Genomic DNA, 21,190 nt, shown 5'->3' on the forward strand with positions numbered 1-21,190 from the left:
GAACCCTGCGCATCATTCATGTGTTAGAGGGAACATTAGCCATTAAGTATAAGAAGCCTCAACATCTATTAACAACCAATAATTTAGTCCTTACCTGGGTGGGTAACAGTGACCACATTTGATTTCTGCGAATCTGTTTATCTACCAGATCTCCATCACAAATACTATCTGCTGCCTTACTCAAAAGTGTCAGGTGTTTTTTCAAATTTCCACTGTGAAAATAAAATAAGATTATGTTTTATTAAGGTGGTTGACACAAATTCAGCAGTTCAAGCAATCAATCATTTTTATAGCTAATCACTTTAAGGTGATAAAATTGGTATAATACACTTTTAATAAAACAAATACAATTTTTAAAAAAAAATGATTGCAGATATTGCAGCAAATAACCAATGTAACTGGTTATCATGTATGAACTACTCCATCCACCTATTCATTTTCTATGCCCAGATAATGAAATCTATCGGATTATGTGGTGCCAGACCCTATACTATGCATGTACCTTCCATTTCATGTGTGTACACAAAATAAATCTTTTCTGCCCATTCCACTAGAAAGAACTGCACCCAACTTATTCAAGTGTCTAGAACACCACGAAAAAAAATATGGCAATAGGGGCAAGATTTGTATCACATCACCATCTGGATGACCTGTCAATGAGTTTAACAGTATGAAGTGCACAGATGTTCTTCTACATATTGCCAGTATGCTGAAAGTCTGTGTAGAAGAAAAGGTCCACTGTCCTCTTTCCTCCCTAACAGTGTATGACAGCTACCTACCAAATGCAGTGGTAACTTGAAAGTAGCCCATGAATAAATAGCTAAAAAAGCCAAACAAACAAAAATGGTAATACTGAAAGAAAGTTTTACAGCTTCCTTATCAGATAGCTATAAAGAGTGTTCAAAATTGTGGAGCGGTGCTGTATATTTGAAATTCAAACATTTAGCAATCTGCAGGTTATTACACTGATTTGTCTAAATATGTCATGTTTATTGACAGAGTAATTTCCTAAAGAAATAAAATCTGACATAACTCTTGTGTGTTAAATAAAACGCCTTAATGCCCTTTCCTTTGCTAAATCATTTTGCTGCTTACTAGAATTGCCTGTTATTAATAATAGCAAGATTTTCCAGACTAAAACCAGATATTCTCAAATTAAAATCATGAAATTACTTATTCCTAAAATCACAGCCAGTATGAAATCAATCAATAAATACATTAGTGGATGTGAATCCAGGGTTTTATGCTTTACCATCCACCTCACCCTGCTGCAACTGGCTTCACATGTACATAATTTTCTTGGACAAAGAGAGGAACCAGAGAGTAATCATGGAAGAAGAGATCCGATTTATCTATAAGTGTCATGTGAGCAGTTTCTTCCCCAGTGATAAATACTTTTCGGCAAACATCAAATGGTCCCTGACAAAAAAACAAACATAACAATAGTAAATACAATGTAAACTTTATATCAAAATAATACTAATCAAAAGACCAAAATGTTACTGCTCTTCTTTTTACATAATCAAAGATGAAGTCAAAATAAATTATTTGATTAGGACCTATATGTAATTCACATTTACAATAATCTATAACTTAATGGAGTGCAGTTTGTTAAGTGAAAAGACTTTGTTCAACCCCTTTTTGCCTTAAGCTAAATACTTGAACCTCGCCTCTATTGAATATTTATTGAACATATATACATACACATACACACACACACACACATATACATATATATGTATATGTATATACAACTGATACTAACTGATTTATATATATATATATATATATATATATATATATATATATATACATATATATATATATATAAAAAACGGATTCCAAAAAGTTGGGACACTAAACAAATTGTGAATAAAAAAACTGAATGCAATGATGTGGAGATGGCAAATGTCAATATTTTATTTGTAATAGAACGTAGATGACAGATCAAACGTTTAATCCGAGTAAATGTATCATTTTAAAGGAAAAATATGTTGATTCAAAATTTCACGGTGTCAACAAATCCCAAAAACGTTGGGACAAGTAGCAATAAGAGGCTGGAAAAAGTAAATTTGAGCATAACGAAGAGCTGGAAGACCAATTAACACTAATTAGGTCAATTGGCAACATGATTGGGTATAAAAGAGCTTCTCAGAGTGGCAGTGTCTCTCAGAAGCCAAGATGGGTAGAGGATCACCAATTCCCACAATGTTGCGCAGAAAGATAGTGGAGCAATATCAGAAAGGTGTTACCCAGCTAAAAATTGCAAAGACTTTGCATCTATCATCATCAACTGTGCATAACATCATCCAAGATTCAGAGAATCTGGAACAATCTCTGTGCGTAAGGGTCAAGGCCGTAAAACCATACTGGATGCCCGTGATCTCCGGCCCTTAAACGACACTGCACCACAAACAGGAATGCTACTGTAAAGGAAATCACAGAATGGGCTCAGGAATACTTCCAGAAACCATTGTCAGTGAACACAATCCACCGTGCCATCCGCTGCCAGCTGAAACTCTACAGTGCAAAGAAGAAGCCATTTCTAAGCAAGATCCACAAGCTCAGGCGTTTCACTGGGCCAGGGATCATTTAAAATGGAGTGTGGCAAAATGGAAGACTGTTCTGTGGTCAGGCGAGTCACGATTCAAGTTCTTTTGGAAATCTGGGATGCCATGTCATCCGGACCAAAGAGGACAAGGACAACCCAAGTTGTTATCAACGCCAGTTCAGAAGCCTGCATCTCTGATGGTATGGGGTTGCATGAGTGCGTGTGGCATGGGCAGCTTGCATGTCTGGAAAGGCACCATCAATGCAGAAAATTATATTCAGGTTCTAGAACAACATATGCTCCCATCCAGATGTCATCTCTTTCAGGGAAGACCCTGCATTTTTCAACAAGATAATGCCAGACCACATTCTGCATCAATCACAACATCATGGCTGCGTAGGAGAAGGATCCGGGTACTGAAATGGCCAGTCTGCAGTCCAGATCTTTTACCTATAGAGAACATTTGGCGCATCATAAAGAGGAAGGTGCGACAAAGAAGGCCCAAGACGATTGAACAGTTAGAGGCCTGTATTAGACAAGAATGGGAGAGCATTCCTATTTCTAAACTTGAGAAACTGGTCTCCTCGGTCCCCAGACGTCTGTTGAGTGTTGTAAGAAGAAGGGGAGATGCCACACAGTGGTGAAAATGGCCTTGTCCCAACTTTTTTGGGATTTGAAATTCTGAATCAACATATTTTTCCCTTAAAATGATACATTTTCTCAGTTTAAACTTTTGTTCCGTGATTTATGTTCTATTCTGAATAAAATATTAGAAGTTGGCACCTCCACATCATTGCATTCAGTTTTTATTCACGATTTGTAGTGTCCCAACTTTTTTGGCATCCGGTTTGTGGATATATATAAATATATATATATATATATATATATATATATATATATATATATAAAATCACCTTAAAGACACTAGACCAGGGCTACTCAAATATAAATTTGAAAGGTCCACTTACTAAACTTCCATTCAGTCTGAGGTCCGGAAAAGTGACGGTCAAATTCCAAATAGAGAACTCCAAAAAAAGGCAATCCCCAAACTTTAGAATTATACACAAAAAAATGACATGGTAGGCCTTTTACTGTGAAAGGTGACACCTTCTTTGTGCCACCAGTTGTTTGAACTTGGGCATAAAAGGTGTGCGGACAAGGCGGAGGCACTGATGTAAATGTTCATTGGTGAGGGTGTTGCAGTATGTGTTTTTCACCATGTTCATAGTGGAAAAGGCAGATTCACAGCAGTACGTTGAGGCAAACATTGTAAGAATTTGAATGGCCATCTTCTGCAGGAGAGGAACACCTGCCGCAGTAACCATCTTTGTCCAGAAGGTGACAAGGTCACAGTGAGATTCCTGCAGTGCTAGGTTTTCTTGTAGCTCAATTAACTCTGTTTGCAGAGAAGCAGCACTGGCCCATTGGAAGACTTTTGTGGCTTCATTTGAGAATTCTGCAATATTTTTGACAAGAAATGGATTTTCGATGCACAGTAAGACTTGTTTTCCCAAAGGGAAATCTTCAAAGCGAGTTTGGAAATTTTTAATCAGCTTGTCCAGGAACTCAGCATAATTGTGATGGTGATGTTTTCCTGCAGTCTGATCCAAAAGTCTTGGGAATTGAAGCTGGTCCTGCTGTAAGTCACATTTGAACACCTCCAGCTTCCTCTTCATCAGAACAGGGTATTTGGTTTATTTTCTGGGTTATTTCATCCTTTTGAGTCCCTTCAAACAGAGCAGTCACCACTTCACTCATACACTCTTTGACTACTTCAGCATCAGAGAAGGGTTTCTTGTTTTTTCCCAGGACCCATGCTACTCTTAGTGAGGCTTCTGTTGCCTGCTCCTGTTGTGTGGCTGATCGAACTATTACGCTTCATATGATGATTTCAGCTGGTTTATTTTTATGGTCCTTACCTCTGAGTTCTGAGGGTAATTTTGTTTGAAATGTGCATGCTTGGTTTCATAATGGCGTTTCACATTACCATGTTTGATTATTGCTACCGTATTGTTGCAGATTAAACACATTGGTTTTCTGCTTCCCACGGGGAGCACGAACGCATATTTTTCTGTCCATTACTCTTAAATTCGCGGTTTTCAAAATCAACTTTTCTTTTCTTATCAATGTACTGTCTTGAGCCAGCCATCTTCACTTTCAGTCAGCAAAAAAAAACATTCAGTTATCGAAATTTGCACTGCCCGCGAGTGATGAGACTGCCTGTTCACTGGCCTGACCCAGAGCACGCGACCGGTACATAAATCTGGCTGCCGTGAATGAGTGAGTGAGCGAGCGAGTATTGGAGGGGAGGCAGGGAGTAGTGGGAACGTTGCTATGACGATACTGTTACAGCTGCTGTGATTGGACATAGATGAAGCAGCCAAACCGAGTAGAAACCTCAAAGATATATTGCGCGGAATCACAATTGCGCACTTCATTGAGAACTCATTTGGATTATGATTAAATTTGCATGTTTGTTTTGGCGTCGGTCCAGATTTAACCGTATTTGGGTCCGGATGCGGACCAGAGTCCGCCTATTGAGTACCCAGCACTAGACACACAAAAAAAAAACATTTTTAAATTTTGTTGATAACAAATCAAATAAATCAATTACACTTTCTACTTAATTTCTTACTCTATAATTACAATGCTTATTCTACAGACAGCCATGTAAACTAACTGACTGTAAACTATTAACAATTTAAATAGCTAAAGTGAGTATTGTTGACACTGATTTTATTCTTGTGTACAGTAATCCCTCGCTATATCGCGCTTCGACTTTCGCGGCTTCACTCTATCGCGGATTTGAAATGCAAGCATATCTAAATATATATCATGGATTTTTCACTGGTTCACGGATTTCTGCGGACAATGTGTCTTTTAATTTATGGTACATGCTTCCTCAGTTTGTTTGCCCAGTTTATTTCATACAAGAGATGCCATTGGCGGATGGCTTAGAAGCTACCCAAGGTTAACCTGAGGGATTATTGTATTAATAGCAGAAGCTACTACCTATATTTCTTACTACATGTCAGTATTAGGGAGTGGTTGTAAACATGTCTATGATTTTAAGTACTAAAATGCTGTCTGCATTTCAATTGTGAATTCTAAGTGGCCCAACTAGTCACTCAGGTGGATGCTACACATTTCTAGTAGTTGAACTGGTTAAGCACTTTGAATATGTTAGAAAATCACTACATAGATGTAGTTAATTATTATTATTAAGACATGCAAAACTTCATACAGAATATGGGTATAAAGTGCAAAGCATTGTATTTACCATCTTGATATCCTTTCTTGCTTTGCTGGCATCAGCTTTGGCCTGATCATAAGTGAATACTTTGTTGCTTGCGGACCACATGCTAAGATTGTGCAGCACCTAAAATATGAAAAAAAAATAATAATTACATAATAGATGTATGAGTGGTGCCAGCTTTGCTGCAGAGGTTTAAAGGGTGGGGGGTCAGCCTGTCAGTGCTCAGACCATACGCCGCACGCTGCATCAAATTGGTCTGCATGGCTGTCGTCCCAGAAGGAAGCCTCTTCTAAAGAAGATGCACAAGAAAGCCCACAAACAGTTTGCTGAAGACAAGCAAGATGGAGTGGGTTTATATCATCCAGTAGTTCTGAGAGTGCCAGGGGTTTGTCCAGTTCCTCTGCGCTAAAAGTGTCTAGCTGTGGTATTTGTATTGCATCAAGAAACTCCTTAGATAGTGTCTTGTTTTCTTTAAACAGAGTAGAATATAATGACTTATAGTTCTCCCTAAATGTGAGTTATATATATTTATGATCAATGATTTTATCTCCATTTGTATTTGCAATTTCTGTTACTGTATTGTGAACTTCCTGCTTGTGGATTTGTTGAGCTAAGACCATATTAGCCTTCTCGCTGTGTTCATAATTATGATGTCACACTTTAAAGATGAGTAGTTCAGTTTCTTTTGATGTCAAAACATTAAATTCTGATTGTAGAGAATTTAAACTAATTCTAGGAAACAAGATGGACACTTATGCAATACATATTGACACACTGGTGAGTAAAAAGCTGAGAACACAAGGAAGACAAAAAAAATTTGAATTTGGGTGTATTTAAATTTCTCCATGATAAAGAGAATATTTGGCCACAACTCCTATCATGCTTTATGTTTTGAGTTAACTGTGAACCCAGTGGGCTAGTATGTGCATGCATGTGAATGGAAGTAAAGTTACATCTTAAAGGGAAGAAAGCATTTTCAAAAACGGACATTCAGTAGTTTACTGTTTTTAAAACCAATACTGATACTGACCTGTCTAATGTCTTGATTAGCAGCCAGAATAATTTCATTTAGTGCTGGTGGTGGAATTTTCAAACCTTCTTTGAAAGCTATGGACATCATTGCACCCTGGAGAATAAAACACAGCATTATATTATTATGTTCTAGTTGTCTCCATAACCATAATGATGAGGGATGGGAAGCAATGCGTATTTATGTTAAACTAAAGACGACAGTTTTAATTTTGACTTTCACCTGTATTCATGTGGGAAAAAATATAGATTAAGAACTAGAACCTTAAAGAGTTTACTTTCTCCCACCAAGATGCAGAACTAAGATTTAGAAGGAGGCTAATGGCCTAGTTCCAGGTGTGAATACTCAATTAGCATTTGACTGAGTCTCTGGCAGCTGAAGTTTACACCAGTGGAAGAGGTGGTCACCACAAATGGACTTTGACTTGAACAGAAAACAGTGTTGTTTGTGCATATGCATCTAACAGTTGCTCAGGCTATTCAGTTGTTTCAGGGATGATGGATTTAGTATCAGTGGGGGTTACTTCTACTGGCTCTGTAGTACTTACCAGTGTCATCAGTGCTCACATGAGGAATTATGGATATATGAAGGCTGGTGACTGGGTGGAACTGCCCAAGTCAGAATGGTAACTTGTTCTTGGATGTCTGTACTAGTCATGATTATATACAGCAATCCCCAAAAGCTTGTACACAAAGTAATTTCATAACTGTGCCTGGCACTAGAAGACCCTAATTGTACCTCTGTCTCCTGGGCACATTGGTGAAGAGAGGCTGGTATCGGTAGTCTTGTGTTCTCACAAACAGATACAGTAGCCCCGTTTTTTTTTTTTTTACTTTTTTAAGTGCTGTAACATGATTACGGTAGTAAAGTGGGAGCTACATTCCTTAGACAAAGCTTTCAATTTTTTTGTCAATCTATATCCCTTTACTTATCTAAAGTCACAAACTCTGGAAAACGAAAGAAAAAAAGGCAGATGAACCAAAATGAGCGATCACAGGTACAAGCAGCCAAAATGAGATTCTTGAACAACAAAGCTGGGGGCAATCCTTGTGATGGAATGAATAAAACTGCATCTTTGCAGCTATAGAGGTCATGAATGAAGGAATGTAGTAAGAACACTCCTTGAGCAACTTTCTTGTGCAGTCAACGACACACTAGGTAATGACCTTGAGCAGACTAAACACGCTATAGATGTTAAATTTCTTGGTTGCCCTGAGAATTCTGCACAAGCACTGCAAATTGTTACTGTGTTTTACTTATATACTTTATGTACTGTAACTAAGAGAAATAGTAAAAATTTTCAAACTGTTCCAGGGTTCTGCTAGTTGGTAACAGAGAAAAAACAAATAACAAGTAAGATTAAAAAGATTGTATCATCAAAGACCTACACTTTATACAATGCAAACAGATAAATACAAACGAAAACACTTCTATGAAGTATTTGTAACTTTTTCATTCTGTAAACACTTTGCATATTCTGCTCACCTTAATTTGTTCAACCCGTGGTCTTTGAAAGCGAAGATCAAAGCAGTAGTTTACCAGGGATCTCATCTTTTGATGATTTCGATCATTACACATACAGATGATAGGAATTTTTGTCTGCTTAATCAGGCCGATTAATTCCTGAAATGGGGAGTAGAAAGTATATTTTGATTTCTCAAAAGTTAAATAAGAAGGGCAAAGACATAAATCTATACTAATAAAAGGCAAAGCCCTCACTGACTCACTCACTCACTCATTACTAATTCTCCAACTTCCTGTGTAGGTAGAAGGCTGAAATTTGGCAGGGTTATTCCTTACAGCTTACTTACAAAAGTTAAGCAGGTTGCATTTCGAAATTCTACGCATAGCGGTCATAACGGTCGACAAAGTCCGCCATGTTGAACTTTCTTATTTATGGCCTCATCTTCACAAAATTTGGTAGGCGGTTTCCCTGAGCTAACCAAAACCAATGTACATACTTATTTCGGTGGTATGACGCCACTGTCGGCCGTCATATTGAACTTTCCAACGTCACTAATTTTCCAACTTCCCGTGTAGGTAGAAGGCTGACCCCATCTTCACGAAGTTTGGTAAGTGGCTTCCCTGCGCTAACCAAAACCGATGTACGTACTTATTTCAGTGGTATGATGCCACTGTCGGCTGCCATATTGAAGTTTCCAATATCACTAATTCTCCAACTTCCCGTGTAGGTAGAAGGCTGAAATTTGGTACTTATTTCGGTGGTATGATGCCACTGTCGGCCGCCATATTGAACTTTTCAACGGTCTTTGTTACTTATGGGCCGATCTTCAAGAAATTTGGTACGCAGGTTCCCAACGCTAACTGAAATCTACTTACGTACATATATACGTCCATACCTTGCAGCTCGGTCACCGTGTGAGGCGGCATTGGGTCCCCCATCCCAACGCCTCCCACGTTGTTGGCTGCCTGCCTATATAACGCCGTCTGTCGCTCCAGTCATTCCCTTCCTTGCTTCGCCATGGGATTCACGTCTCCCTGCTGATAACTACAGCCTTTTTATTTAATCAACGGCTTATCCGCTGTTTTATTGTTCATTTATTACGATTATAGTTACTGTTTAGGTATTTTAGACTTACTTTACATTGTTCAGATACCCATTTCCTTTATCATTCCAACCATACCCCCATTAACATGTCTATCGAGGTGATCACCATCGATCAAAGAACTGTCACTTACTGAGTGGTTTCCATGCCAAGACATGGCACCTGCCTTTTCCATTCTCTTTGTTACATACTGCACGGCCATATCAGGCTCACTCTTGATATCCGGAGGAACATTGTGTCTTATGTATTGAATGACTGGGACAGGTTCAAGGTGTGGACTGATGACGGTACAGGAGATAATTATACTACACAGGAGCACTATAAGAGTGAAATGCTTAAGCCCTTCACCTATGCATCTGCATGTGAGTTGATGGCTGCCGCTGAATTGTTCGGTTGTCGCTTTCAAGTATATCAAAATGGCCAAATATTTTACACCTTTCGACAACCGCCAATACCTCTTAAACATCTTAGATTGACAGGTGACGATTTCAGTAGTGGACACTTTGATGTTTATGAATGTTTAAACTCTCAAAAGCTGGATGTGAAGTTATCGATGAAACCGGTTGTATACTTACAACGCTTGACAGATGCCAAATGTCTCTTCAACACAAATCCTACAAATACTGCCGTAATCGAAACAAACCATGAAACTCAAACCGATTAGGACAGCAGCAATCCAAGCTATGAGATTTGAAACAAGATTACTGTTCACATGGCCAACTGTACGTTGCATGCTCAAGAGTAAGCTCAGCGCACAGCTTGGTCATATTACAACCGGAGGGCCGAACTCACAATGTGGTATACAAAGAGATCCTTAACAAATAATTATTGGTATATTTTCCCTCAATTTAAAAAGGTTTAATTTTCTTGTTAATAAAATTTTTAAGGCAGTACTTCGCCACTGCGAAGCGCGGGTATTTTGCAAGTTAAATATAAAGGGCAAAAGACATCTGAAGAAAAAAATGATCTCCCGTATTATTTTGAATAGCAAACTAATTGTGCTTGTCATCAACATAAAAAAAATATTCAAATTACTATCATACACCTCAATGATATTTTTAATATCTGAGCTTTGAATGTTAATTTAATGGCAACTTCTTTTTACATAACAATATTCTTTTAAACTCTGCATAATAAAAATATACAATATATAAATTGCAATATTGCCACTTGAGTTAAGAACCCAATTTTAGCAATATTAACAATAATCCTATTGTTTTATAACAAGTGTTGAAAACATTTTACTTTGGAGAAGCAAAAATATTACTTACATTTATAATGGTTTCATTTAAAATTAACAACAACTATCTTCATGTTTAAAAGTATCATTTAGATTTTGATATGTTTATGGTAATAAGATGATCGGCTTAACAATATACATTCAAGGACACCAAAATTATGCACACAGCTTCATGAGGAAAGAATTGTTACTTTGCACTCGCATATCTGTTCATGTCTTCCCCAACAGCTTCACCATCATTGATCCAAGGAATATCCCGGGTCCCCATTTGGGTCCACCTACCTGCTGAAGAATAGCACCCCAAATTCCTTTTAAAACTAGTTCCAAAATAAAACTATACTCTCTAGTACACACCACAAAAGCACAAATATGCATTATTAATTGAAGTATTCACAGAAGATTTTTTAACTATGCTCCACCATCATTAAATGGGATATTCTATAGTAAAGAGCAAAAAGATTTGCAAGAAGTTTAATTTGCAGTGAAAGTTAAGGTTTTAAATTTGCAAATTCTGTAATGAAACCAGTGAAATTCATATCATTATTATATAGTAACTTTTTCGCCATGTGCAGAACCACTGCACAGTTCAAAGTGCAAATTCACAGTTCTGGTGCAGAACATAGAAAGAAGGATTGCAGATAGACAGTATGTGTATAAACATATCCTGAATAGTATATCTGTAGGCAGATCATTAAAACAACTGTGATGAGAACAAGCCATACAGCTCAACAAGCTTACCCATCCTATTTACCTAGATTGTCCAAAATAATAGCAAGTCAAGATCTGAAGTTCCCAAAAGTTCTATACTCTGTCACAAGACTTTGGAAATTTATTCCATAAGTTCATGGTTGTTTGTGTAAAGAAAAACTTTCAAACATGTGTGTGATATCTGCCCTTGACTAGTTTCCAACTGTGTCCCAGAGCTGCTTGTAGAATTTTCTTTAAAGTAACAGCTAGCTAATTCCTTTCATAATGTTGAACACCTTGATCAATTCAGCTCTTAATCTCCTTTTCTTAAATTAAGAAAGTTCAGCTCCTTCAATAAGTTGCTCTTCTCTGGACTTTCTGGAGTACTGTCCTTTTTATTATATGGAGACAAAAACAATCCAAAATACTCCAGGTGAGGCCTCACTAGTGTATTATATAATTTGACTTGCGATATACAGTAATACCCATTTAGACTTAACGATCACTTCTATACACTGTCTGGATGTAGATAGTAACAAATCCACTAGGACTGTTAGGTCCTTCTATTCAAGTTTTCAAATCTAACATTTATACTGCCTTACATTTACTTATTAATATCATCTGCCACAAACATGCACAACCCTGTATGCTGTCCAGGTCCCTTTGTAATAATTTAGCTGTTTCTACATTCCCTGTCCATACACTTAATTTAGTATCATTTGCAAACTGAACCAGCTTGGTATTTATATTACTATCCATATCATTTCTATATTAAAAAAGACAACAGCCCTAGCACTGAACCCTGAGGAACACCACCCTTAACATCACCTAATTCTGATACAGTTCAAAAACCATAGCCATTTTTTCCTGCGTTTTAGCCACTCATCTACAACACTACGGTGCTGAATGCCAACTTCTTTTACTTTGATGAAGAACCTTTCATGTTGGATCTTATCAGGTAGAGGCATCCTTTCATCGGATTGGCTAGCCCAGCGCTGACTCAGCTGTGGACTGACCAATAGGGGGAGGAAGCTTGATGGCCGAGGTCTCCAGGATTTTAAACAAAACATATCCTATTATGTAATATCTACTGTTGAATTCTGCTTTGTACTTGTAAAATTTTTACTGCACTGTTATATTTTATTAAGAATTACTTGTGTTCTGCTCTGAATGTTGCATTGCGTTTACCCCTTTTTTTGACACCAACTGCATGCCCAACTTACCTGGAAAGAGGTCTCTCTTTGAACTGCCTTTCCCAAGGTTTCTTCCATTTTTTTTCCCTACAAGGCTTTATTTTGGGAGTTTTTCCTTGTCTTCTTAGAGAGTCAAGGCTGGGGGGGGCTGCCAAAAGGCAGGGCCTGTTAAAGCCCATTGCGGCACTTATTGTGTGATTTTGGACTAAACAAAAATAAACTGTATTGTATTAAATTTGCCTTCTAAAAATTAAGATATATAGAATCATATGCACCTGTCCGATCATATGCATCTTTTGCTTCCTTTTAGAATTCCAGCATATTTATAAAAACACAACTGCTGTTTTTGTCATGTGATGCTCAGGCTATTCCGTAGTAATTTCTTCCATAAATTTATCCATGATGTGTGTTAAGCTAACTGGTCTCTGGTTACTTGGATCTGCCTGATCACCCTTTTCATAGAATGGTATAACATTTGCAATTTTTCAGTTTTTAGAAATTTCCCCAGTACACTGTGACTTTCCCAATTTTTCCCAATTTGTTACCTAGACATTGTCACATCTGCTCAAAATCTGCCCTAAAAATTACATTTAGCCGTTGTAGTTTTGAGATGTGTTCTTCAAAAACACTGTGAAATATATAGCATGATCACTAGATACTGATGGATCAGTTCCCTGAATCCTATTCCGTTTATGACAGACTACAGTAGAACCCCGATTACCCGAACTCAATCTACCAAGGCTCTGCATTATCCAAGGTAAACTTGTAAGTGTAATAACCTATTATTTTTATATAGTAATTCATCAAAGCTTTTCTGTGGATTCCATCCCGAATTAATATCACTTCAACACAACTGGGATTTCACAGGGAACAATTCACTGCTTTGACGTGTTCAGGACATCACAGCAATCAACAGGGAAGTGTGGTACAATGACACGGTGCACAGTTGTGTGGCACTCCATGTATGCCGGAGTATAATAGTGGGAGTTCTGTAGTTATTCCTCTGATGTGATTAGGACTTCATGGCTGTTAAGAGGGAAGCGGTGTATAGCGCAGTGCCACTGCATGGTGCACCAGGAAGAGAGGAATTAGACAGGGTTGGCTTTGATACATTGGTATTGAGGTCCAAAAGCTTGTATTGATGCCAAAGTCAAAACTTTAGTACCACTCCAACACAACGAAAGTTTGAAAAGAGGCCTAAAAGCGACACTACAAGTATTATTCATAATTATTTACATTTGTGGGGATCTTCCATCCCTACCTAATGTTAAGGGTGACTGTACTTACAAACAAAATAGTAAGTATGTTTACAATGCAAGCTGACGGAGACTGCATTTCAGGAGTCTGTATGCACATTTTTACATAATGAAGAAATTGTGGTGTAAATATTTTTTCATTGTGAAGACTTGTGAGAGGGTATGATTGTTCCCTATCCTAATACTGATTGATAGGACTGGCATTATTTAATGAAACACAAGATCAAGTATTTTCAGCCTTAAATAATCTCTCTCCATCTTATATATCGGAATGTCTGACACCTTATATTCCAAATCATAACCTTAGATCTTCAAATGAGTGTCTACTTATAATTCCAAGAGCTAACCTTGAAAGAAGTGGTGAGGCAGCCTTCGGCTGTTATGCACCTAAAATCTGGAATATCCTGCCAATAGGAATTCACCAGGCTAATACAGTGGAGCACTTTAAAAAACTGCTGAAAACACATTACTTTAACATGGCCTTTTCATAACTTCATTTTAATTTAATCCTGGTGCCTGTATATTCAATTTATTATCATAACTATTCATGGTGGCTCTAAAATCTATACTAACCCCTACTATCTCTTCTGTTTCTTTTCCCGGTTTTCTGTGGTGGCAACCTGTGCCACCACCACTTAATCAAAGCACCATGATGTACCTACATTGATGGATTAAAAGCCAGAAGTCTACATGACCATCATCATCATCAAGTCCTTCCATGAGAACCCACATACAAAGAGGACTATTTCATTTATGTTAGGTAGAATGCCCAGAGATTGCTGGGCGGTCTTGTGGTCTGGAACCCCTGCAGATTTTATTTTTTTCTCCTCAGCCTTCTGTTTTTTTCTGTCCTCCTTGGCCATCGGACCTTACTCTTATTCTATGTTAATTAGTGTTGTCTTATTTTAATTCTGACATGTAACAGAGCACACATACATTCAATACACGTTATAAAATAGGGTGTGCACTTCAGAATGCATGTTATATTCACACCAACACCAATATAATACAACTAAAGCAGTAGGAATTCCAACCTTGTTCTTGGTTAAGTTGTTGCAAAATTAAACACAAATTAGGATGAATAAGGATAAATAACAATTATTTTTTTCTACTAAGGCACTGGATTGTTACCTGGATTCCACCTCTGTCTTCATTTCCTGCCATTCCATCCACTTCATCCATGATTAGTACATGCATACTGCTAACTGTTTGAGACTTCCCTGTAATAACAAGTTCACATTTATATGAACTGTTTAAACTCTCCGGTGTACATATTTAATTTCTTTTTACTCCATATAACTTGAAAATGTGTTTTCTGTCAGGCTAGTATGACAGGGTACCAGACTGACAAGACAGAGCCAGAAAGAAAGAGGCTTGGTACAGTGTTGTTAATGGTAAGATCTGCATTGAAGGTAGTGCGGGAACACAGACAATAGGACACAACAGTGTACTTGGTGCCTTAACAGTGAAACAGGCTTGAGGTACCTGCTCAAAAAAGTGAAGGCTGTAGCCTGGATACAAAAATTCAACACTTCCTCTTGATGCCAAGAGACAGGCAACACAGTAGTTTGGTATGCCTAGGCCTCTGCACAAAAATTGGACACAGAGACCAGATAGGACTTAAAGAACAATTCGCACTAGCTGCTGTTCAACCTGAGCAGTGCTACATCCTATGACTTGCGATAGGTATGGGCAGAACTCTAAGGCTTTTTAAAAACATACTGCAGCTCAGTTTAAGGGCTCAATGACGTTGAATTGCTAGTGGCTCAATGATGTTGAAGTCAGAAGGTGTGTTGGGTCAAAGGAGATAATGAGGCAAGAGAAGGTGGGATCAGGTTGGGTGAGGGTTTTGGGGGAGGGGAGAGAAGACACAGAAAGGGGCAGAAAGTTGAAGATTTTGAAAGGAGAGCAAGTAAGTTATCTGGGGATGGTGGCACAGTATTCTGCACAGTATGCAAATGGATCAGCCATCCCACTAAGTAGACAGGGACTTCTGTACTTGCAAACTGAAGCACCAAAGAGGCAAAAGGGTTTTGTCTCTATGTATTCATTTACTTGTATGCTTCCTGTGCTTATTCAAACCTTGCGCTTTGACATTTCAATAAGTCTATACAGTATAAAGACTGTATTTAAATTATTTTGCTCCAAGTTAGGCTGATCCTCATCAAAATAGAAAAACTCATCTCATGAGAAAACAGCTGAAATAAATTATGAAAGAAGCTAGAATCCTACTAAAAAGCAAAGAAATGTGTGTATACATAAAAAACCACCAATTACCCGTAGAGAAAGATTTGATGCTTGTGTTGTTGAGAGACTCTGCAATCACCTCCTTCAGACTGTTCTTACTTCGAGTACAGCTAGCATTTAATTCTACATAACTGTAGCCCAGCTCCTAAACCAAAGAAATTTAGGTAAGTTTATTCAGGGAGGAGAAAATCAAGATTTATACCATTTTATAAGTAGCTAATGCAATAATAAAAATATATATAACAAACACTTCCAAACAGTGGACATGAGCGACAAAAAAAAAAAAAAAGAAATCACACTTGAAAAAGGTTGCCATTCAATACAAAATAGGCTCCTGGGTGGTGGTGTAAGAGTGAATTATATGTAAGCTTTAAACCAGTCTCCATCTACTTTTGCCTTTCACTTTTTTAATTAACAATTACTATCCTTAAAGCTTTATTACTAGAAGATTTGAAAGGAATTATTAGCTATTATAATGATGTTTTTCATCATGCCGAAAATTAACAGCATACTGCTAAAAAGACATGTTTTTAAATTTGGCTTAGTACCTGACTGAATACAAAGCAAACCTCTAAAGCCAATGAACTCACAAACCCAAAAAGCCCACCTTACTGGAAAAGGTTCAATAAAAGATGCAAGTTTAAAATCAAAAACTTGATGATGGTTTAAAGGCAATGTTTAATAATTCCTTTCTCTAGCTGCTTCAGACAGAGAATGCACTTAACCTCAGGCTTAATAAGGTTTATTAAAAGTAATGATTTATTTTTAAATACTAGGTTTTAAGTTACATAAATACTAGTTGTTAAAATATTTGTACCTTGCACACATCTCTTGCCTAGAACTCACCTCACATACAAGAACAGCAGTAGTTGTCTTGCCTATGCCAGGAGGTCCTGAGAGTAAAGCTGCTTTAAAAGATGAACCATCGTCTTTTCCGCCAAATTTGCCAAATTTAGCTGTTTTAAAGGAAAAAACATAATGAATAGTAATAAAAAAAATAAGAAAAGGTAAAAGGAAGTAAGCATTCTAAGTGCAGACAGGATAATGAAGGGAGGATACTATGCAGCACTAAAGTCACTACAATGAAGTATATAAAGATAGCAGGTCTACTCCACTTTTAGACTACCATTTAAAAAACAGTGGAACACCTATTAACTCCAGTTGGAGGAAATGTACTTTAAGGTCATCAAAATTTAACTAAGAAATAATCCGATACAAAGAAGTTATTTAACCAGTTCTCAATCACACAGATTCTGTCTGGAAAACAACCAGCTATATACAAGGTGTACAATTAATGGGAAATGCTATTTAAAAGATATAAATTAAAAAGACAGGAACTGATTTTACGATATGTCTGAATCAAAGCATCTTATTAAAAAAATCAGATTTGAGTTCAATATATCTTAACATTAACTTGGCCCATTCTTTATTGATTCTGCTTTTGCACTCTCTAAAAACACAATCTAAAAAACAATGGTGGGATTCTAAAAACTGATGTTATTGAACACGAGAGAGGCGTACTGATCTACAGAAATCTAACTAAGGTTCCCCGTGACTTCAAAGAAAATATTACTCCTTTCTCCAAGAGAGGCTAGCCACTCTTTAGGTGATATGAAGATGGAAAGCACAGTGTCAAGAGAGTCTTAAAAACCAATCCCAAGCTGAAGGACATTATCGGCTCTTATGTGGAGGTTTTCATGAAATACTTTAGATTAGAACAAATGGCTTTAAAATTAGTGCTAGTGTTTTCAGAATTTTTTTAGAAATTCACTATAATGATAAATGTCAAATTTACTTAGATTTTTCAGACCTTTTTACATAAATTCTGCCATGAGGTGTGAAGAAGATTAACATTATGCCGTTCTGTCTCTTCAAATCTGTACTTACCTGTCGGCTTTTTCTCACCACTGTTTTTCTGATGCCAACTACGAAGCCAGCGGAACAATTTCTGAGCACAGCTTTGCTCCCCCTGCTGACCTATGACTGACTTGAGCGATGTAGGTTTGTACTTGTCCACCCACAGAAGGCTCTCTCCATCCCTTACAGTCGGGGTGTCACAGGGTAGATCAGATTTTTCCTGCTTGAATGACAGGCTTTTCTTTACTTTAGGAGAGGAACACTTTCCTTTTTCTGACTCATTTTTCAGAGGGGTTGTTCTTTTTTTCTTTCCAGATGATTTTACAGGTGTGGTTTTCACATGCTTTTCAGGTGTTTTTTGTTTACATTTCTTGATCTGTTTTTACAAAGAAAAAAGATCATTATGACTACATGCAAGTACAATAAGGTAATGGCAAAGAATGAGGAATAAAGGTTCCTTCCTTAGGTTTGCTCTGACCATTAAAAATGAATATCTGTTTTACCCTTTAATAATTTACTGAGGTAAAAACACATTTTATTACACCAAATTAACATTCTGGTATAAGCAGAGACTTTGGATATCTTACTGGAATATGTGTTGCTTTACCATACTAACTAATACCGGTAAATAAGCAATAAGAATTTAAATAAAAACAATGGCAGAATAAACCTAGCAGATTTATTTCTGAATAACATACAGTATATGACTTCTTCGCATATTCTAAAAAAGCTTGGCACAAATCCACACAAAAAACTACATTTTTTGTCTAAGCAATACAGTGTAATAGATAATACAGTGCTTTCCCATTGAGTTTTGGAGGATCCACTAAGATTCTTCCAAATGAACGAGGTTAGTTAACATGCAAACAGTATAGTGTAAGAAATCATAGCAAGTTTATTAATAGATAATCTCATCTGATAATTACTTTAAAAAGTACTGTAAGAGGGCTGTATATCCCACAACATTTGATAGATAAGCCGATATTGTCACCCAGAATGCTGTTAATTTATAAAATATATGACCATGCTATTAAATCTGACTTGAATGTTACAGATTGTATTGAATAAATAAAGCTGAAAAAATATTTGTGTGTGTATTTTTATTTTAGGCTATAAAGGAACAAAATGTGAATATTTTCAAAGGGGGAGGTTCCTTTCTATACCCACTGTTTCTTCAAGTGTGGACACTGATGGAGAATTAGTGAATTAGTGCCTTAAAAGATTCATTTTCAAAGCTTGACTTCTAGTCAGAGAAATAATTGTGTTAAGGGAATTTCATATTTACAACAGAGTTTATCTAAAGGTGCAAGTGCAGTGTCGATATACAAATCTCTGATGGTCTAGATATCTAAATGACTTTCTTAAATTAAATATCAAACAATCAAGGGAGGGCTTGAAATACAAAATTATCATGTTATGCATCTGCACAAAACATAACCTATGCCTTAAAGTGTTTTCTATATTGTTTAATATTTTGAGTGAGTAAAGCACAATTTCAATTACTAGTAACCTGAACATAATTATTATCAAAAACTGCATTCTTACCTTTCAGTAATTTCAATGACTACAATTACAAATATTTCAACCCAGTAAAAATAATGGAGTTTTCAAATTTTCTTCAAATAAATATTTTTTACCTCCACAAACCAATGCCTTAAAATGAATAGCTTCCCAACTCACCTCGGATTCTGCTGCTATTTCATATTTTGATTTTTTGCCAGGTAATGTGCGAATCAGATTGAGAAGACCATCTTCATCAAGAATTCTTGTACCTAAACTTTCTGCCTGTAAATACATATCATTTAAAACAATTTGTATGTAAAACAATAATATGTCTTATATATTTTAAATAGTATAGCTACCTTGAAGTGGAAAACAATATCAGAAATTCAGTTAATACAAAAGATAAAAGTGTTCCTTTCTTTATTCTTGTATTTTCTTCATGTTGGTAAAAATACATTAAGCTGCCAACAATTACATGTTTACGGCTATCCATTTGAAATATGTTAAAATATAAACCCTATTACTGATTGATTATTGATCTGTGATGTTGTTTTAATGCAACGTACAATAAAAACAGAGTATATAATAGTTCACTTTACATTTAGAAAGCAATGTTTACAAAATTAGCTTCCTCTTACATTCATTTCTAGATAAGTGGCATTTACTTTGTTGTTTTACTTTTATGGCTAACCTCACACAGCATGGCATATGAACTGATTTACCAGTATTGTGGGTGGTATGTACGTTTCTCCCTACATTTTACACATTTGTACTGGGGACCCATTTTGCTGCATGAGCAGCTGTAGGATGAGTAAAAAGAGAAAAATATACAAAATATACAATATGAAGTGACCTCTCAAAATGTAAATATGAGATAGTTCACTAATCTGTAATTGAAGTCTCACAGAATATGTAATCTGATTTAAGGTAAGACAAGCTTGAAAAATTTCTAAAATGTCTACATCACACTCTGTTTGAGATATCTCAATGAAAATTAAAGTGTCCCAAAAAATGTCCTTAAATTAAATGTGCCATATTTAAAAAGAACTGGTCAATTAGGAACCAAATTGTTTCATGCCGGGAGGCTAACAGACAGACATTGTAACCACACGTGGTGCTTTTAAAATAATATGAAGTTACATATTAAAACAATAGACATTTCAACTTCATCTACCAGCACTATCCACTGATGTGCACACTTTAGGATAAAAGTTTACTTTTATTTACTTTAGTTAGTGATATTTCATGAGACATAGACCAAAACTGTGACACACATTTTTTCATTATAGGACTGTTTGTTTATTCATACCTATAGCCATCTGGAAAAGCTCCATATGGAAAATGGTAATTCAAAAAATGCATTTTGTTAAATCAGTGCTTTCCTTTTTAAAGCATGTCAAGAAAGTAGCTTCATGTAAGAAATTTAACATGTATTGGTTTTGTAAAGAACAGAAGCCAATGCAATAATTTTAAGTAGCTGTCAAAAATGTGCATATGTTGTCTTCTGTGAGTCTTATCTGTATTTGTCTTTTCAAAGTCAATCGTATTATCAGAATTCACTGTAAAAAAAGAAAACTAAGCAAGTGAAAATTGTTTTAAATGAAGCCATTAAATCTTTTATTTTCTTATGGTAAGATTTATGAAGAAATCTGTACTTTAAAATTATTTAGCTTAGGAAATCCTGACAAGTACATTTTGCTTTACCCTACTGGGAGATTTCTTTGCTTAAAAAAAACAAAAAACTTCACTTTCTAGCTTTTGTATTTTTTTCTTGTTTTTGCATATGCATTTTTTACAGTGTAT

At 36.4% G+C, this 21,190-nt stretch overlaps 1 protein-coding gene across 1 annotated transcript in view; it reads right to left on the reverse strand.

The window, feature by feature from the left end:
* rfc1 (replication factor C (activator 1) 1) overlaps window positions 1-21,190 on the reverse strand; it is a 55,917-nt gene that overhangs the window by 8,420 nt on the left and 26,307 nt on the right. Inside the window, exons 8-17 of the mRNA XM_039751307.1 lie at window positions 19,565-19,669; window positions 17,915-18,260; window positions 16,874-16,983; window positions 16,058-16,172; window positions 14,912-15,000; window positions 8,323-8,460; window positions 6,838-6,933; window positions 5,832-5,930; window positions 1,265-1,419; window positions 95-212 (exon numbers count right to left, since the gene is read on the reverse strand). Coding sequence (XP_039607241.1) covers window positions 95-212; window positions 1,265-1,419; window positions 5,832-5,930; window positions 6,838-6,933; window positions 8,323-8,460; window positions 14,912-15,000; window positions 16,058-16,172; window positions 16,874-16,983; window positions 17,915-18,260; window positions 19,565-19,669 — 1,371 coding nt within the window. The remainder of the gene's footprint in view (window positions 1-94; window positions 213-1,264; window positions 1,420-5,831; window positions 5,931-6,837; window positions 6,934-8,322; window positions 8,461-14,911; window positions 15,001-16,057; window positions 16,173-16,873; window positions 16,984-17,914; window positions 18,261-19,564; window positions 19,670-21,190) is intronic.

Source organism: Polypterus senegalus, chromosome 4 (genome assembly GCF_016835505.1).
Source record: "Polypterus senegalus isolate Bchr_013 chromosome 4, ASM1683550v1, whole genome shotgun sequence".
NCBI classification, from domain to species: domain Eukaryota; kingdom Metazoa; phylum Chordata; class Cladistia; order Polypteriformes; family Polypteridae; genus Polypterus; species Polypterus senegalus.